We start from the raw sequence: 19,452 nt of genomic DNA on the forward strand, positions 1-19,452 counted from the left end.
CATCGTCCCCTGGCAGCCCCAGCACTGGCTCCCAGGAGCCCTGCCAGCCAGCTCGGGGGAGGTAATGCCCGGAGATGCAGATAAAGATGTCATACCGCCCCCAGGTCAGGCCCCACAGCCCCATCAGGTCAGGACATAGGGGGCAGGGAAGAGGAACAGAATGTGTTGGTTGGCCAGTTGACTCCTCCCAGCCAGGGGGGAAGGTGGGAGGAGAGAGAGAAGGGTGTCTGCCAAGTTTAATTAACAGTGGAAACTCACCACGGGGGAGGAGAGAGACAATCTGCAGGGGAGGGGCGGTTTACTGGAAGATGGGCCGCTGCTGATGCCAATAGTGAGAAAGAGGCGCAGCGTTCTGCAGGGAGCATCACCAGAGCGCAGCCTGTGGTGTCATGAGCGGGGCTGGGCTGAGTGTGAGCGGGAGGCGGTGCCTGCTTTATCTGAGTAGCTGTCTTTTGAAAACAGTCCACCAACACACCGGCTGGTTTGGTATATTACTCCCTAACCCCTTTAACCACCCCCTCCCCCCATAACAGCAGCAAAAAATAATTAAGAAAAGAGCAGTTGAGTTTAGCAGATAGGCATGCTGTGGTATTCTTGGTTTTTGAAGATACCCATGGATTGGCTGCATTGCACCTGACTTTATTTCATAGATCTTTATGTCATGCTTGATGTTTATGATAGGGGAAGAGGAATGCTGTGAGAAGTCTGTGATGCTCATTGTTGAGACAGAAATGAATCGTGTGGGTTGAATTTGAAATGCAGGATATAGCTCACTGAACATCGCTTACATATCTTTTAGTAGGATCGATAGAGGACTTGCTGGGTTGCCGGGGGTTTTCGGGTTCCATCTCCCTTCAGAGGATGTGCAGAGCCCACCTATGGTATCCCTGCCAGGTGGGCACGGAGTGAATGCATGTGTCGTGAGAGCCCCCAGCACCCGGGTCTTCTCGGACCAAGGCAGTACTGACCGCCAGGCCACGTTGCCCTGCACCCAGCAGCTGTTTCAGGGGTGCCGTTGGAGGCCAGTTGAACAAGTTGAATCCCTTTGGGGGGGTCCTTTCCACTTCCTGAGCGAGCCTCTTCCATCCATGCTACACAGCCAGAGGTTCATCAGAGATTCTCAGAAAATGTGGCAATGAGGCCACTGGCCATTCCAGGCCACTGTTGCACTGCTTGCCTTTACCGAAGTCCCTGTTTTCTAATTTTCTCTTCTTTTCCCTCTCTTCCTTTCGTCTCTGTCTGGTGGGCACACCTGCTGTTACTAGCTCCCCAGCACGCTGTCTGTTATGCCAGGGCTGTTCGTTGCCCTGCCCTCTGTGTGTGGTCTTCATCTTTCCCCTCCACGTCTTCCCCGTCCTTTCAGGGTCTTCCCTGTCCCCTGGTGCACCTCTTCCTCCCCTCCTCCACGAGTTTCCTTGCTCTCCTCCTTCCCCCCTGCTCACTCCATGTCTTTGTCCCTGTTCTTTCCCCTCTGAGGGTGTGCAGGTATGGAGTAGCTAGTCGACAGTTGAGATGGGAGGGAACCTCTTAGATGTGACCCTGCATTTTTGATCCTGGAGTCCAAGGTCTCATTAATTCTTGGTTGTTTTCTGACACCAAAGCCCTAAGGCTCATTCAAAGGCTTTATTGCAAAAATCTCATCTCTGGCTCACCCACTTTGCCCGGTACACACACGCCTTCATTGTGTAGGTTCTTTTGGTTCTAAGAACAAAACGTTGCATTCTTCCCATTGTCTTGTTTTATTTGACCCACCATCTCTGCATGTTGTGCTTTTTTTCAACTCCCATTCAGTCTCTGGGTCGATTCGCCCACCCTCTTGCTTTTGTGTCATCTGTAGTCTTGGTAAGCAAAGCACACCTTTGTTTCCGTTCATCATGGGAAACATTATCTCTGAAATGCGTCAGGGGAAAGGACCTCCTGAGCCGCCCTTCACGTTACAGACTTGAGAAGTAGCGATCGAGAAAACCGAGGCCACTGGCCAGCTGCTCACATGTGGATAAGAGCTGGGCTTAGATCTGGATTTCTTGACCCAGAGGTTTTTCCTGATGCCAGGCAGGTAACATCCTGGCTTTGAAGATATTTGAATTCAAAGCAAACCGTGGTGGTTATGTGTCTGCCACTAGGAATCAACAAGTGTCAACCCCTCTGCCCCTGAAAAACTTGTTATCCCCCAGCTTTGGTGACTGTGTAATTGCTCATAATTTTATGAGTAACTTTTAATCAGGGGGTGGCCACTGACTAAATTATTGAGGACTGAGCTTGAATACAGTTAGAACCTAAGAGCAGAACAGTCTGGCATGAAGAACAAAAGGTTGACAGACGCTTACTTAGGCTCTGTTACTCTCTATATGGAAGTGAGAATCACCCTGATATAAACCTGTAGGAAATCCCCAGGCCCCTTGTCACCTGGGTGTGTGGCTCCCTTGCTAGGTAAGCCTTTCCCCAGATGTCCTGACAAGAAGCCAGCTGACTGACTCTAAGCTGTCCTCTGCGCGTGCAGAGATCACTCAGAAGGTGGCCAAAGGTGAGGCAGAAGCTGGCACAGAAGCACCACAGAGGAGAGCCTGTCGACCACATCTCCCCTGCCCGGCCCGTGGTTCTGATGTCTAGTGCCTGGTGCCGTGCTGGTTCTCAGCCTGGCACTCACTGAAGTCAGTTGGTCTGACAGTGGTTTGGGGTGTAGAGAAGAGAGCCCTTTGGGATCAGTAACAAATGGCCCCTCTTTCTGCCTGCAGGCTCCACCTACAGCGTCTTGTCCATCATGCCCTCAGACTCGGAGAGCAGCAGCTCACTCAGCAGTGTGGGTGAGTACCTCCTTCCTGGGGACCCCTCCTTTCTGGAGGACCTCAGGGAGGCGGGGGGCTAGGGGTGAGCCAGGGCAGCGCTGGGTACGTGGGTGGGAAGTTGGCTGTCACCTCCCTCGTGCAGTCATCTCTATTCGCCTGTTCCTCATCGGCACGTCCTCTTACTGGAGGAGGGCAGAACTCTGCTGTTAGCAGGGGCGTACGTGCTGGGGAGGTACCCGTGTCACCATTCCTCCACTTTGTCAGGGCACAGGACTTCTCAGAGAGCCTGTTGTCCCCTGCCCTCAGCCCCCGGCCTCGTAGCACCTAGTGCCTGCTGTCCAGGAGACCGACCCCTTTGGGAACTGTCCTTTGTGAGCAGGAACAGCCCACAGGGAGTGAGTGTTGCCTTGAGGCAGGAGTCGCCAGTTCATGCTGAATCAGGTGTGTGTCTCTGCACATGGGCTCCAGAAGCCATAGAGGGAGGCTGTCCCTGCTGTCACTGGAGATGTCTCAGGGGAGGAAAGTTGTCATAGTCTTCCAGTCTTCCCGCATCTCCGTGGCCTGTCCCCTGTGTCCCACCTGTGCTGCGTGTAACACCCTAGTGTGGCTCTGTGTCCTGGTCTGACCCTGACATCTTTGGTGGTGAGTGCTAGAGGTTTTGAGTCAGAAGGGCTCACAGATGTGATCTGGTCCAATTCTTTCCTTTTCCTGCAATAGACAGATGGGGAAATGGACACTCAGAGAGGGAATGTCTCATGTCTGAGATTCTGGAACTAGCCAGGGAAAGGCCTCTTGTGAGTTAATCTGACTGATCCAGAGGACCTCCAGGGTGGCAGAAGTGGGCTTACGATATAGTGGTGAGTAGGCTGATGTAGTCCTTGTGCTCATGGATCTTAGGGTCTGCTGGGGCGATAGGTGAGTAGACACAGTATGTAAGGTCAGAGTGATTAGAGGGGTACCAGAGGGAAGATTGTATCCATTTTCTAGGGCCGTCCTAGCAAAGCACCGTAAACTGAGTGGCTTACACTAGAGAACTTTATTCTGTCCAAACTCTGGAGGCCAGAGTCTTGAGATCAAGGTGTCCGCAAGGCCATGTGCCCTTGAGGACACCAGGAGCAGGTCTTTCCCGGGCCACTTTCCTTCTGGTGGCGTGCTGGCGATCTCAGATCATCCTTCGGCGAGGACCCCAGGAGCGGGCGGGTCTTTCCCGGGCCACTCTCCTTCTGGCGGCGTGCTGGCGATCTCAGCTCATCCTTCGCTTGTAGGGGCACCACTCTCATCTTCACATGGTGCTCCCTCTCTGTATGTGTCTCCAAATTTTCTTTTAAAAACAGGACACTGTTCACATTAGTTTTGGGACCTGCCCTACTCTAGTATGATCTTAACTTGATCATCTGTAAGGACCATATTTCCTAGTAAGATCACATTCACATTTACTGGGAATGAGGACTTTAGCATCCATCTGTGGGGAAAAGTTCAGCCCCTCAGAGGTCCCCACATCCTCCTTAGGGTTCAGGGAGGACTCTGCTGAGACCACAGTTCACTTTGCCCTGCCCGCTTTGGGTCGGTGAGATACAGGGATTGAGTGGTGGAGTTGTGGGGATTTTGAACATGGGACTAGCTTTCAGGAAGTGCATGGTGGGGCAGTCAGGTTGAATGCAGCGCTAAGATGGGTTTTTGTAAAACTGAGCTGGTTGAGCTCTGAGCGCCCCTCTCTTGCCCCACCCTTTTCCAGCTCTGTCTTTCCCTTGGGAACAAGGTACAGTGGCCAGTGACCAACCCATTCACATTAAAGTGTTGCCTTTCCTAGGAGCATCTGCATTTTAAAAGGAGATTCTAGAGAGAGAGAGTGCTTAAACCACAGCAGTTATTGTAAATGGTGGAATTTCAGGCATGAGTAGGAAGTTATTTTCTGTGCGGCCGGGCCTTTGTGTGCTTTGGAAGAAGCGTCACATCAGTGGCCCGCCAGCTGGCCCTTGATGGAGGGGTCGCCAGTGCCCCTGGATGCGTGTCGGCAGGCCGGCAGAGAGCAGTGTTGTGTTGCACTTCACTCTCTGTGCCCAGACCTTGGATGCTCAAGGTCTTGGTGCATCCCTTCAGGTCGAAACCTCCAGTTCCCCAGCAGCCAAGCTCTCCTCCTCTTGCTTTTCTGCATAGAGTCAGCATTGACCTTGCGGTGAGTAGCCCCTTTCTCTGCAGGCTGACCTCAGTGTCCCATGGCTGTATTGGCCAAAGGCTTTTGGCTGCAGCAGTACGGAATACCTATTCATACCGCCCTAGATGGGAGGAATGTGTGATCTTGCGTGGTGAAGGTGCTGAGGGTGGTCTAAGTACCTCAAGGGTGACTTTGCGGGCCTCTGTGTGGTGTCTTCCCTCACACTGATGGCAGGGGCAGCCGTCACACCTGGACCTGACAGCGTCCAGGGCTACAATGCTCACTGTGGGAACCGCTGGCCACATGTGGCTATTTAAATTCCAGTGAATTAATGTGAAATGAAATTTAAATCGCTAGTTTCAGTAGACACACTAGCCACATTGCAAGTGTTCTATAGCACCTGTGGCTAGTGGCTACTGTGGTAGATAGAGCAGATAAAAGAACGTCTCTATCATCACTAGTGGCCCAGAGGATGAAGGAGGTCATCTCTTCTTGTGTCTGCTGATGGGCAAAGAAGACTTTCCCAGAAGGTCTTCAGCACAGTCCCCAGCCCCTGTCTCTTGTCTGTGCCCAAACCACTGCTCATGCAGTGTGGTCCTTGGACCAGCAGCACCCAGATAGATGATAGAAATGCAGGTTCTTGGGCTTCAAAAGCTCTGAGGACAGGTCTCAGCATCCACTTTTAACAGCCCTCTTGTTTGGAGATGAGCTGACCTAGTCTGGTCCCAGGCAAGGGCACTGGAATGTCTGTGGCCAGCTTGGACCAGTCCCTTGGAATGGAATGAACGGAGGGTCAGCCATGGCCCACTGCAGCACCTTCAGGAGGAATTCTCCTGGCTCAGCCGCACCTAACGATGGGCAGAGCACCTCCTTTCCTGGCTGTCTTAGGCGCACCATGGCCCTGGCTGAGGGGCTGATGAGTCAGGTGGAGACTGGCTGCTTTTGTTTGTTATGGTCTTTCTCCATGAACCTAAGGAAAGGCAAGGTCTTATAATAAAAATATCATTTTCACTTTCCCGCTTATATCTCCCTAACCAAGAATGTTTGGGAAAAGAGCAAGTTATACACAGCTAAGAGAAAATTGGTAGGTGGAATCTTGGGTATAGCATTTTCCCTGTAACAGCTGGTACCTGGCTGTCCCTCACCTCTTCCCAGCTTCCATTAGGTCCTCAGGTAGTCTGTCCAGTTTAGCTTTCCAGCCTCACCCTGCTAACAACATACCAACAGACTTAAATGTTGCCATATCTTTCTAGGCAGTTTTCATCAGCTGAGCACATGTGGCTTCTTTGAGGCTTTCCCCACCCCATGTGGCCTGTCATTTAAGTAGCTGGACTGTTATTTAAGTAGGCCCCATGGATCTGCCCAGGGGAGGCACACTCTTTTCAGGCAATCATATTTTTTCCTCCCCATTCATCCTGACCTCATTTCTCAGGTGCCTTTCCCCCCGCCCTCATCTTGGGTAATGAGAAGTTTTAAGAAGAAGAGAGATTTGGGGGTGACATTTATAAAATGAGCCTTAAATTTCATACAAATTAAAGTAACAGGGGAGCTTTCTTCTTAAAGAGAGAGATATCCTGGTTTATTGGCAGGAAAAAGAGCTGGAGGGCTTCCTTACTATCCCAGCAAGGATTCCTTTAAAGTCCAGCTTCCGGCTGAAAGGATAGTGGGGTGAATGAGGATCGAGGCAGGGTTGCACCTTGACCCTGTGCCCTCTGACCCTTCCTTCTCTGGTCCTTTTGGACCCAGTGCCTGTTTTTTTCTCAGTTTATCAGATGGACAGGCATCCCTAGTGGCTCAGATGGTAAAGAATCTGTCTGAATGTAGGGGACCCGGTTTTGATCCCTGGGTTGGAAAGATTCCCTGGAGAAGGAAGTGGCAACCCACTCCAGTGTTCTTGCCAGAATAATCCCACAGACAGAGATGCCTGGTGGCCTGGAGTCCATAGCGTCACACAGAGTCAGACACGATTGAGTGACTTCACTTCACTTCTGATGAAGTGATGGGAGTGCCTTGTCCCCATGAAGCCTGTGCTCCACACTCTCAGGGATCACAGAGGACCTGGCTCCAGGTTTTACAGGCTAGCCAGCTGTCTTAGTCTGCCCAGGCTGTCACAGAGCCTAGACTGGGCAGTTCAGGAACAGCACACATGCATTTCTCACCATCCCGGGAAGCTTGTGAGTCAAGGTCAAGGCAGAGTCTGTGTCCTGGGTTGGGGAGGCACTTCCTGGTTCACAGATGGTGCCTTCCCCTTGTAACCTCACATGGCAGGAAAGGGAAGAGCTTTCTAGGGTCTCCTTAATAAGGCCACTAATCCCATTCATGTGGGCTCCACCCTCATGACCTGATCACCTCCCAAAGGCCCCACCTCCTAACACCACACCTGGGGAGGTAAGGATTTCAACATGGGAACTTGGTGGGGCACACCACCATGTGGGCCATAGCCCTAAAGAGGGAAGTGACTGACCGAGCAAGGAAACCAAGGGGAAGGAGTAGCTGTGTCTAATGAGGGGTGTCGGGAAGCTCTAGGGAGGAGGTGGCCCTTGAGTGGGGTCTTCCAGGAATGGCGTTCTGGATGCAGGAGCAGCCTGGGAGCAACAGGCCCTTGCTGTCTGTCTTGATTCGGGTTTCTGCAGACTGACCCCGAGTCAAGGATTCGAGAGCAAGTCGCTGATCTGGGAGATCTGGGAGCTGGGCGAGGCGGCTGCTGCCCTGGAACCTCACCTCCTTCCTCTCCAAGTCCACGGGGAGCCCAGCTGCAGTCCTGTGCTGACCAAGCAGGGCATCCCCTGGACGTCAGTGGGCGATGCTTTTCAGTGCAGTGGATCCTGGACGGCCAAAAGGTCAAGGGATTGGAAAACCACTCTGGGCAGCCGGTGCAACTTCGGTTCACACCAGAGGTTCTCACACTTTATGGGGAATCAGATTTACCTGGAGGTGGCTGTTGGCTTCCCCACCAGGGTTCCTGACTTGGTAGGTCTGGGTGGGGCTGGAAATGAGTGTTTCTAACAAGCTCTGTGAAGCTGAGCTGCTTTTGTGGGTAGAATTGTGTCTTCCCCGGTGGCACTGGCTCTTCTGGGGTGGAGATGAAGATGGCTTGGTTTTGCTCGCTGAGGCTGGTGGTGACCATGTTCTCTTGCTTTGCTTTGCTCCTGATGGTCAGGGTCTGAAGGAGGCTGAGCAGTTCACCTGGACATCCCCATTCCACCCGACCACCTTTGGCCAGTGCCTATATTCTCCTTGGCTTCTGGTACCACAGGTCACCAGGGCTCAGAAGCAGAGCTGTGACCTGTCTAGCTATAAATAAGACTTGAGGGATGGCCTTCAGGGTCGGCTGTGGTGTGACATAGGAGCTTATAACCAAGAAGACTGTCAGCTGCCAGGCTCTCACTGAGCCTCAGTGGTCCACAGAGGAGGCAACACGAGTCAGGAGGAGGAGGGGCCCGGACTCATGATGGCCAACAGGCTGTGCTTCCCTCGCCGGTGCCCCCTCTCACACCAAGGCCCGGAAGAGTGATGACTTTCTCTAAACTCCAGGGCCCATGCCAGCTTTCCTGGCATCTTTTAGCACTCCTTTTGGGGCCATTTTAGTCCAGTCCAAATTGCTTAACCCCAGAATCTTACCCTGGACATAAAAAGGAAAAAAAATCTGCCTTAAATTTTTATTTTTTAATATTTATTTATTTATTTTAGCCATGCTGCTCTGTTTGCAGGCTCAGTTTCCCTCAGTTCAGTTCAGTCGCTCAGTCGCGTCCGACTCTTTGCGACCCCATGGACTGCAGCACACCAGGCCTCCCATCACCAACTTTCGGAGTTTACCCAAACTCATGTCCATTGAGTCGGTGATGCCATCCAACCATCTCATCCTCTGTCGTCCCCTTCTCCTCCCGCCTTCAATCTTTGCCAGCATCAGGGTCTTTTCCAATGAGTCAGCTCTTCGCATGAGGTGGCCAAAGTATTAGCATTTCAGCTTCAGCATCAGTCCTTCCAGTGAACACCAGGACTAATCTCCTTTAGGATGGACTGGCTGGATCTCCTCACAGTCCAAGGGACTTTCAAGAGTCTTCTCCAACACCACAGTTCAAAAGCATCAGTTCTTTGGTGCTCAGCTTTCTTTAGTCCAACTGTCACATCCGTACGTGACCACTGGAAAAACCATAGCCTTGACTCAGTTTCCCTATTGCGATTGAACCCTGGCCTCAGCAGTGGAAGCGCCAAATGTTGACCAGCAGAGAGGTCCCCTGCTTTCTTTTCAAGTGGGTTCCAGATCTGGGAAGAGGAAGGAGTGAAGCGGTGGGGGAGAGTGGACAGTTTTGCATTTGAATCCAAAAGAACAAGTGCACAAAGAGAGTTTGAGGCTTCTGTGGACAACTCGTTTGACATTAGTTTTACTTTTGCTTCTTTAAACTGTTTCCTAAAAGCACAGTGACTGATGGGGGTGGGGGTGACAAGCCACACCTCTCCTGGAATGGTTGCTTCAGTTTTAGGGCACCATGAGGTTTTGTTTTTTTTTTTTATATCAAAACTTGTTTTTTTTTTTTTTGGAAGTCATGTTCATTGAGGTATGTACAGTAAAATTTATCCTTTTTAGTGTATAGTTTGATGAGTTTTGACAAACACATTAGTCATTTAGCCAGTGCCACAATTAAGACACAGAGCGATCGCCCTACCCTGAATTCCCTTCTGTGACTTTGTGGTCAGCCTTTCTTGCCTCCACTCCCTCTAGCCCTCTTCAACCACTGATCTCTCTCCTGCCTTGGTAGTTTTGCCTTTTTCCAGATGTCATGTAAATGGAATTATACGGTGTGTGGCCTTTTGAGTTTGGCTTCTTCCACTCAGCTTAGTGCGTTCAAGGTTCCCCATTCCCTCTGCCCTGCATGTACCAGCAGTTTGTGTGATAGTCAGAGCCTTTTTATTGCTGAGATGTATTCCATTATATGAATATAATAACACTGTCATTTATCCATTCAACAGCTGCTATAAACAGTTACGTGCTAGCTTTTGTGTGAACATAAATTTTCATTTCTGTTGTGTAAATATCTAGGAGGGGGATTACTGGGTGGTATGGTAAGTGCATGTTTAACTTTATAAAAGACTGTCAAAGTGTTTTCTTTGACAGAAGTGGCTGTATGATTTCATAGCCCCACCAGCAGTGTTTGAAAATCCTAGTTTCTCTGCATCCTTGCCAGTGTTTGGTGGTGTCACTTTTTAAAAAAATTTAGCCATTCTGGTAATGATAAAGGGACTTGGCAGTTGTCTTCAAATGCTTGCCTGTTTGTGGTATAGAAGAGAAATTACAGGTGTACCTTGTGGCCTTAGGGGTAGATCTAGGGTCGGTGGGAGAAATAAAGATCTTGGCTTGGTTCACAGAGTAATTGTCTGGGGGGAGATTAGATGGGCTTTGCTGTGAAGTAGGGAGCTCCCTCACTGTGCTAGAACTCAAACAGTCCTCTAGCTACTTAGAGGATTCCAGCAACCATTTTCTTGAAAAGACTGCATCATCCTCAAAATGTTTTTCAGCCCTGAGATGCAAGTAGAAGGGGAAAACTTTATTTTGAATTGGATGGGTATGGAAAAGGTTTTCGGCAACACTTGCTGTTTATTTTGGGACTTCCTGGCTTAGCCCATCTTGGGATTTTTCTTGAGGTCCCCTGTGGTCCTCCTCTGCCCTCTTGCCTCCTTATTGTGAAAGGACCGGAGCATCCAGGCAGCAGTTTCCCTACGTCAGCCTGCCATCTCATGGATTCACAGGCCTGGGTGACCTTCCTTTCTGTGGGTTTCATGTATGCGCAAGCCTTCGGGGCAGGGGAAGGGAACCAGGAAGCCAGTCCTGCTGGGAGACTGCAGCACGGCGAGTGAGGCCCTGGGTCTGGAGACGGAGCCGGGTCTGTGTGGGTGTCTGCACGTTTCCTAGCTGTGCAGTCTTGCTAGATGTCAGTTTCTCACGTGGTGATCACAGCGTGTACTTGGGAGGGTACCCTGGGGTCAATGAGGTGAGGACCCAGGTGCATTTAGCATGGAACCCAGTACCTAGGCTGCCCCCAGCAAATGACAGCGCTCACGTCATTGTCTCCATGACCAGCTGCCCCGGGTCCTTTCCAGCTGCAGGGCCAGTGGCCTCCTCCTGCTGGAGACAGACAGGAGGCGGCGGCTGTGTGTGGTGACAGGTCTGACCCCTACTTCTGTGGTGCTGCAGCTTCTCTCTCTAGCCTCTGCAAAAGCTGAGGACTGCGTCTTTCTGTTGGTTCACTTTTAAAATGGGGTGAGAATTCTTTATCTCTCCGGAGGCAGGTTTTTGGGCCTGGTGGTGCTTTTCAGTTTTGAAATTGAGATATGATGTTTCTCTGACTTTTTTTTTTTGAACATGACCATAGGTCAGGTCATTCTCAAAGCATGATCTGGTGTCCCTGAGGTCCTTGCAGGGAGCCAGTGCGGTCAGAACTGTTTTTGTGATGCTACTGAGGTGTCTCTTGCCTTTTGCATGCTCGTCCTCACACAAACTCCACTGTGGAGTGGAGTTTTCTAAAGGTTCCATCCGCGATGCTGCACATGTGTGAGACTGTAGCTGACTCCGTTAAGCCAGACATCAAACAGCGTCACAGAGACCCAGAGCAGTGCCATTCTTCTCGCTGTGTTTCGTGTTTGGTGATGGAGAGGGTAGTTAATTTTTTACAAAAGACATCTTATGTGAATATGTAACAAGTCTGGTTATTTTAAAATTAGTAAATATTTAAAAATACTTTTGAAATTTCTAATCTGGTAGATGTTATTAGGCATAACCATATAAATAAAAGCTCTTTGGAGTCCTCAGTCATTTTTAAGTATAAAGAAGGTCCTAGGATCAAAACATTTAAGAACCTTTAGGTTGAGGCCCTGGGCACTGGGGTCAGGCAAAGGGCACTCTATATGCCATGCTGTCATTCACTGGCTTGGTGACCTGGACCCATTATTTAAGCTTGATAAGGTTTTGTTTCCTGTTCTGTAAAACGGGAATAACAGCAGTATCTTCCTTAAGGGGATGGAATGGGATAATGTATGAAAAGCGTCTTAGAAACTGCCAGGCATACATGAATGCTACTCACAGTTGTCTTTGTGGGGCTGCAAGGCTCGGACTGCAGCAGAGAGCATGTGCTCTGAAGACAGATGGCTGGGCTCTCATCCAGGGCATCACTTGCTGTTTGTGTCAGTTCCTTGACCTTGCTTGGCCTGCCTTCCCACCTGTAAAATGGAGATGATAATATTCTTATCACCTCCAAGGTTGTTGGGAAGATTAAATGAATGCCCGGAACATCTGTGTTGGTGGCCGTTGTGTGGGTTGGTTGTGACGGTTTACACTGAAATCCTTCTTTTCCGAGCCGAGTCTGAGTCTGTTTAGTCTATTCATCCCCTGTCTTGGGTTCGTCAGTCTTACACAGATCACGTCCCCCTGGGTTGGTTAGAGGCCGAGCGAGTTGTGGGCTTCTCTGGAAGGAGTATCAGGCGCATATCCAGAGGCAGCCGCATGTGTCAGAGAGCCAGGTAAGTTCGTGCAAATCAGAGAACAGTCGGGACTAGAGCTTGTAGAAGTGCCTTCATTTGCAGAGAGGAAGGTGTCAAGTCGCACAGCTGCACAGAGCTGTACCCAGCCTGTCTTCCAGAAGCCCTGGGGACAAGGGTGAGGATTCAGGGTCTTTGGAGAAGGGTGAGGGAAGGCTTCTCCCACTGCAGAGTAGAACCCCTGCAGGGAGGACGATGCTCATTGGTGGTGGTCCTGGACCCCACCTTAGAGATATTCTGGCCCCAGAGTTCTGGTCTGAGCACAGAAATCCTGATGTTATGGTGGTGCTGGCTTTAAAATAACATGCATTTCGAGGGGTAGTAGATTCGGTAGTTGGGGTGCTGATACTGGGTAACGGTGAAGTCTCCTGCCTCGGACCGTGGCCTGCCTTGTTGCCCACAGCGTCAAGCTTTCCATCCTCCCCGGCACTCCCAGAAGACGCAAGGTCACATCTGAGTCCCCGTTTTGGGGGACACTTGGTTTACATGAACAGATCCGCCGACAAGGGTCAGCCGAGGGGCAGTGGTCAGGAGACACTGAGTCAGAGGACATGTGTCTTGCCCTTTGCATATTACAGGGCTCCTGGGGACCCAGATACTGTGTTCCTGGGGTGAGTCAGCTTCTGGATCCCATCCATGAGCTGGGGTGACTGCTGTGGGTTTTGCTTACCCCCCATGAGAGGTAGAGATACTTAAATATAAAAGTATATATATATAAATATATACTATATAAATATGCAAGTATATACTTAAATATACAAGTATACCAGTACCATGGATTTGTCTCTTTTTCTGGGACATTTGAGTGAGGTGCATTGTTCCTAGAAACAGATTGGGGTCTCACCAGAGGTGTTGGTGGTGGCCACTTTTCCTAAGTAACGGCATACGGCGTGGGGTTTCCTTCTCAGAACATGTCTAGTCCCGGGGATACGTGATGAGGCCCTGCTGTGGGCTGGGCCGCCAGAGGCCCTGGGACTTCCCTGCCCCCTTTGGCCATGGGCAGCTGTCCCTGCACCTCCTCCAAGCTGCATATCTGGGCTGGTAGAGCAGGTCCTCAAGCAGCTGGGCAGCTTGGAAGAGGGAGCCATGCAGACCTGTCCGGCCCTGATCAGGGAAGAACAGAACACGGCCCATGGGCCCAGCTTAGGAACGGGCTGCCTCTGTTCTCTGCCACCGTCTCTGGATTGCAACCGTGCCTTCCTCTTCAGGCTGTGTCTTCCACTCTGTTCAGGGCTTAGGCCGGACTCTTTGCCCAGAGGAAGGTGACAGCTGGTGGTAGCAGAGCAGGCAAAGATGCAAAGATGAGGCTGGGCCATCCTGGAGGTGCCAAAGCCAGGCTGGGGAGAGAGAGGGGGGCCCCGGCGTCCTCAGCCAGGGCCCCGGGAGCGGATGCTGGAGCCAGTCTGCCTGGGCTCTGGTCCCTGCCTTGCCTCTTGCTCTCTGACTTGGGGGTGTCATCTGGGAAAGAGGGTTGTAACCGGACCCACCTGAGAAGGTGGGTGTGAGGAGTGAAGGCCAGCTGAGAGCCCAGAATGGCACCTGGCTGCTGGTGGGGGCTGGGCAAAAGCAAGTTCACTTTGTCACCTTCCTCCTGCAGGCACCACCGGGAAGGCGCCATCCCCACCGCCTGTGCTCAGCGACCGGCAGGTGAATGAGAAGGTGGAGAACCTCTCCATTCAGCTGCGGCTGATGACCCGGGAGAGGAACGAGCTGCGGAAGCGCCTAGCCTTTGCCACCCACGGGACCACCTTTGACAAGAGGTGGGGACCATGCACCTCCCCTGCTGGACAAGGGCACCGCCTTGATGCCGCGGCATCCCCTGCCCCAGTCACCCTGTCGCTGAGCCTTTGACTGACCTGTGCGTCCACACGCATCGTGTTTCTCTGTGCAGGGGCGCTGCTGTCTGCTGGGAACCCTAGCCTGCTTCGTTGTTGAGTAGATCTTTATGTGGTTTGTCGACCTGTTAGTTGTTTCCCGCCACATACATACTTTAAAAAGGGTTGGTCCCACCTGACTTTTTGTTATTTTGAAGAACACCTTTGGCTGCTTCTTTTGTTGGGATTAAGAGGTAGATAGCAAGGAAGGGTTGGGGAGATTCTGGCAGGGTTCTGAGGGAGGCGGGAGCAGGCTCGGTTTAATCTGTTTCCTTTGAAAGCATCAGGAGTATGTGCCTCACCCCAAGGAAGGTTTTCCTGGGTGGCTTTTATGAAGACGTGTCTCTTGGTCAGACAGCTTGAGGGCTGGGCGTGAGTGTGAGCTGGCCTTAGCCGCTTTCGTGTCACCAAGGCGAGGAGTGGCTACACAGAGACTAGCCCTTCTATATGAGGCTGCTGATGCCCCCTAGAGCAGGGGGTACCAGACTGGAGCTACACCAGGACCACCCACAAGGGCTTGTTAAAGCACAGATTGCTGGCCATCCCTTCCTCCCTCCTGAGTGTCTCATTTCGGAGGTCTGGGGCTGGCCTGAGAATATGCACTTCTGACAAATTCCCAGGTGATTACAACGCTGCAGGTCTGGGAACCTCACTTTGAGAACTCCTGCTCCTGGCTATTTTTCTCAATCTTGGCTGCACATTGGAATCCCTTGAGGGGGTTTAAAAAAAAAAAAAAATCCCCATGTCTGAGTCCTGCCCTCAGGGATGCTGATGTAATTGGTCTGGGCCTTGGTCTTTCATTATGCACCCAGGATTGAGAATCCCTGCTCTTAGGAGAGGAGGAGCTTCGTCACAGGGACTTGGTAGACCAGTGTGCAGGCTGGTCGCGTGGCCTCCTGGAGGCTCCCAGAGATTCAGAGCACCTCCCAGCTCTCCAGACCCACCCAGGGAGATAAGCAATAGGGGCCCTCCGTCCTGGGGGTTCTGATTCCGTCTGTCTGGGTGTGGCCAGGACGTCTGGGCTTAGCAGGGCACCAGGTAGATGTGGTGGTGTGGAGGTGGCCGGTGTTTGGGAACCGCTAGGCTGGAGTGACCTAGGACATGGCTCTTCAGGGAGAGACGTCCTTGTGGTGATCCCGAGCGCCGTGTTCACTGGGCTGTTTGCTGTCGGGGCCAGGCCCTACCACAGGCTGAACCCAGACTACGAGAGGCTGAAGATCCAGTGCGTGCGGGCCATGTCGGACCTGCAGAGTCTGCAGAGCCAGCACACCAACGCCCTGAGGAGGTGCGAGGAGGTGGCCAAGGAGACGGACTTCTACCAGTGAGTGCCTGGGGCTCCCAGCTGCTGCCTCTTGCCAGTCTTTATTTCTGGACCCAGAGCCTGGGCTTCTGGTTCTGTCTTTGCTGTCTAGCAAGCACTGGGCCTTCACCTAGTAGCTGTGTGGTTTTGGACCTCAGTTTTCATACCACATCCACGGTCAGCTTCCGAAGCATGGTCGGTAGGAAAGTGGTTGAATGCGTGAGCCAGGCAGATGGCTGGGCTTCTGGTCCACAGAGGCCAATGGGGCATCTTCCCCTTTGTTCTCCTGGGGCCCCTCCGAGGGCATCTGCCTGCCCACCTGCTGACATTGGCCCAGCCCTCAGTATTGAAGGTGCTGGGTCCCTACCAGCTAGGGGCTTATCTGCTTTCCTTGGCCACACATATACCATTTTAGTGTCAGGTTGCTAAAAAATGGTTTGGGTCTTAATGGCATGTGGCTGACACCAGGGTTTGAGTGGCCTGTCTGGTGTATTGGGGGTGTTGGGACCTGGTGGAGGAGGAGGTGGTACCTTGGTGGGAGTTGGAGGCTGGCTGGGCTCACTGTGTTAGGGGCATTTCAGCACACTCCACAGCCGGCTCCTGAGTGACCAGACCCAGCTGAAGGATGACGTGGATATGCTCAGGCGGGAGAATGGACAGCTGCTACGGGAACGCAACCTGCTCCAGCAGTCATGGGAGGACATGAAGCGGCTCCATGAGGAGGACCAGAAGGAAATTGGCGACCTCCGGGCCCAGCAGCAGCAGGTACAACCGGGCTGGGCAGCGGGAGCAGACGAAGGTCAGGCATCCACCCACTCACAGTCCGATTACCAGCCCCCCTCCACCTACTCATCTACCCACCTGCTATGTCACCCACCCACCCACTCACCATCCATCCATCCATCTACCTACCCGCCCACCTATCACCCGCCACCTATCTATGCGTCTGTCCACTTACCACCTGCTTATCCACCACCCACGCATCCGTGTGATTACTTAGCAAGTATTTCTGGTGTCTGCTTTTTGTGAGGAATTGGGCTATCTGTGAGCAAACACTGAACCCTTGTGGTCCTGGACTCTGCAGTGTGATGGAGGATACAAATGTTAATCAAATAATCACACACACTCTGTATCATTATGAGTGTTGCCAGGGCTAAGAAGGAGGTGCTCTGTGGTATGTGTGCTGGGTAACAGGAATTTGACTTAGTCTGAGAGCCTGAGGGTCTGTAGCTTCTTTGTATGGATTTTGTGTGAAATTATAGATGGAGAGAAGCTTGGAAACATTAAATCTCTTTGCAAGTGCGAGGTGGCACCGTTTCCATCGTGGTTCGGGGGTGGGAGTGTGTCCTGTTTCTCTTGCTGCTCTCTGTATTAGGAGTCAGTTTCTTCCCTTTGCTCAGCTCTTGTTTCACATTGACAGAGGTGTGAGGAGCAGGCCACTCAGAACACCGCTTGCTATGGGTGGTGTGGCCAGTGCCCCTGCTCTTGTAGTTTATGGTCTGAAGCTGCCTGGGCTGCAGGGCCATGGCAAGGACTGATACGCTCTGTGTCCGTAGATGGTTGGACCTTTTGGGTTGGAAGAAAGTCCCAGGAGGAGGCAGAGTGTCCTCCCAGCACTGCGGCAGAGGTCTGATTTAAGCAGAGCCCCTTCCCCATCAGAAGCATTTATGGTTCCTCAGTTAAAGGAGGACTGTTACAGTTTGATTGACACAAACCTGATATATAACTATCTGAACTCACTTGTTAGCACTAGGTTTCTTCCATTTGCAAAAATTTTTGAAATTGTGAAACTGCTGCGGGCTTATAGAATAGCTGCGAGTACAGTATAAAGAATTTTTCTCTTTTTTCTTAAGTTTCCAGCCTGATGTCCCATTGCCCCATAGCACATAAATGTGTACTTGTTGCCAGCAAGGATCTTCTCCCGTATCACAGTAACCCATCAGGCATTAATGTTGCTGCGTACCACCATCCAACCGTCAGACCCTGGTCAAGGTCTGGCAGTTGTTGCCTTAATAGTGTCTTTAACAGGAAAAGGAGCTTGTTTGGAACAAAGCGCTGTGTTTACTTGTTGTTTCTCTTTGATCTCCTTCAACCTGGAACAGTTCCCCAGGCTGTAACCTGTGTGACCTTCATGCTTTGGAAGATTACAGGTTAGTTATTTTCTAGGTAGTCTCTCTGTCTGGATTTGTCTGGTCCTCATGGTTGGGTCTTCCCAGGTGGCTTGGACAGTAAAGCATCTGCCCTCAGTGTGAGAGACCCGGGTTCCATCCCTGGGTTGGGAATAGGAGTCTGGTAGGCTGCAGTCCATGGGGTTGCTAACAGTCGGACGTGACTGAGCGACTTCAGTTTCTTTCTTTCATGGATGGATGAGTTTTTCATCTTAGGCAGGACTTTCACAGGCCGAAGCTGCCTTTTCTTGTTGCATCCTGTTGACTGGGACTTGGCTTGATATGACTTATTGCTAAGGATGTTCACTTTGATCATTTGACTAAGGTGGTGTCTCTAGGCTTCACCACTGTAGTGATACTTGTTTTTCCTTTACACACACACACACAGTCTCTCTCTCTCCCCCCCCCCCCCCCCCCCCACGGCTTCCTGTTCTACTTAGTGGGTTACCCCTATGGCCAGTGGAAACCACTTCAAGCTTGCTTCTCTGTTTATTCATTCATTCAACTAAGACTGTGTCCAATCTTAGTTGCAGTGTTCGGCTTTTCCCTTATTGTGGCTCACAGGCTTGGCTGCTTGTGACACGTGGGATCGTAGTTCCCTCACCCAGGACAAGTCCCCTGCATTGGAAGGCAGATTCTTAACCCCTGGTCCACCAGGGAAGTCCCTTCTCTGCCTTTTCTCCACATCCCCTCATTCTTTGAGCACGTTCTTGTTCTCTGGCACAAGATGTTTCAGGCTTGTTTTATAATTATCTTGCTGTAGTCCTGGAAATCAGATGTGTATCCTAGGAGTTCACATTCTTTTTAGTGGAGAATAGAAGCAAGGTCTGAATGCTGGGTGTACTTGGTGTATTCAGAGCTCCTGGGGCGTAATGGTTTCCAGGACCTTTCAGGGAACAGAGTGAGACTATCTGAGCACATCCCAACCACACACACACGCACTCATATCTATTGCCGTGTGTGTGTGTCTCTCTCTTCCTAATATACCTGTATCTTCAATATGTAATATGTATATTGGAAACCATGAGCTCACACTCACATTTCTCGTTCCAGCGCAGAACCACAATATGAAGGGTCCATTCTTGTCTTCTTCCTTTCCATTTTCGTATCTCCCTTTTCCAGCAGTGAGAAATCTGGTTTCGATTCTTCTTAATCTATTTACTTATTGGCTCTATGTGTACCTGCTTGCTTTTCCCTCTGCTGCCTCCCTCCCCACACCATTCCCCTTGTCACCCTTTGCTGGGTGCCCAGGCACCTCTGCAGGGCCTCTGCTTGTCTGTACAGGCCCTGATGGCCACTCCAGGGTGCCCCTCACCCGCTGCAGCCTCCTGGCCCGCTCTGCCTTACCGAATGACTGTTAGATTGAATAGTTCAAAAAGTGGAAGGGCAGTGCTTTCTTCATGTTTTTATACTTTTTAAAATTTGTTAACATTAATATACATTTTGTAAATAATTAAAAAATCAACACAGACATTTAAAAAATAAAAAATTATTTCTGTAGTCTCACTCCACAGAAATAACTAACCATGAGTATATCACCATGAAAAGTTTGAGACTTTTATCTGTACACATGGAATACTTTATATCTTATTAACATATTCGACAAAAGGGAATCGCACAGTGCTTTTATGGCTAG

General features: G+C 51.1%; 1 protein-coding gene across 3 annotated transcripts in view; it reads left to right on the forward strand.

The window, feature by feature from the left end:
* DLG5 (discs large MAGUK scaffold protein 5) overlaps window positions 1-19,452 on the forward strand; it is a 120,665-nt gene that overhangs the window by 46,029 nt on the left and 55,184 nt on the right. For all 3 annotated transcript variants that reach the window (XM_052639547.1, XM_052639548.1, XM_052639549.1), the window contains exons 2-5: window positions 2,736-2,804; window positions 14,072-14,234; window positions 15,526-15,669; window positions 16,230-16,413. In XM_052639547.1, the coding sequence (XP_052495507.1) occupies window positions 2,736-2,804; window positions 14,072-14,234; window positions 15,526-15,669; window positions 16,230-16,413 (560 nt within the window). The remainder of the gene's footprint in view (window positions 1-2,735; window positions 2,805-14,071; window positions 14,235-15,525; window positions 15,670-16,229; window positions 16,414-19,452) is intronic.

Source organism: Budorcas taxicolor, chromosome 5, assembly GCF_023091745.1.
Source record: "Budorcas taxicolor isolate Tak-1 chromosome 5, Takin1.1, whole genome shotgun sequence".
Taxonomy (NCBI): domain Eukaryota; kingdom Metazoa; phylum Chordata; class Mammalia; order Artiodactyla; family Bovidae; genus Budorcas; species Budorcas taxicolor.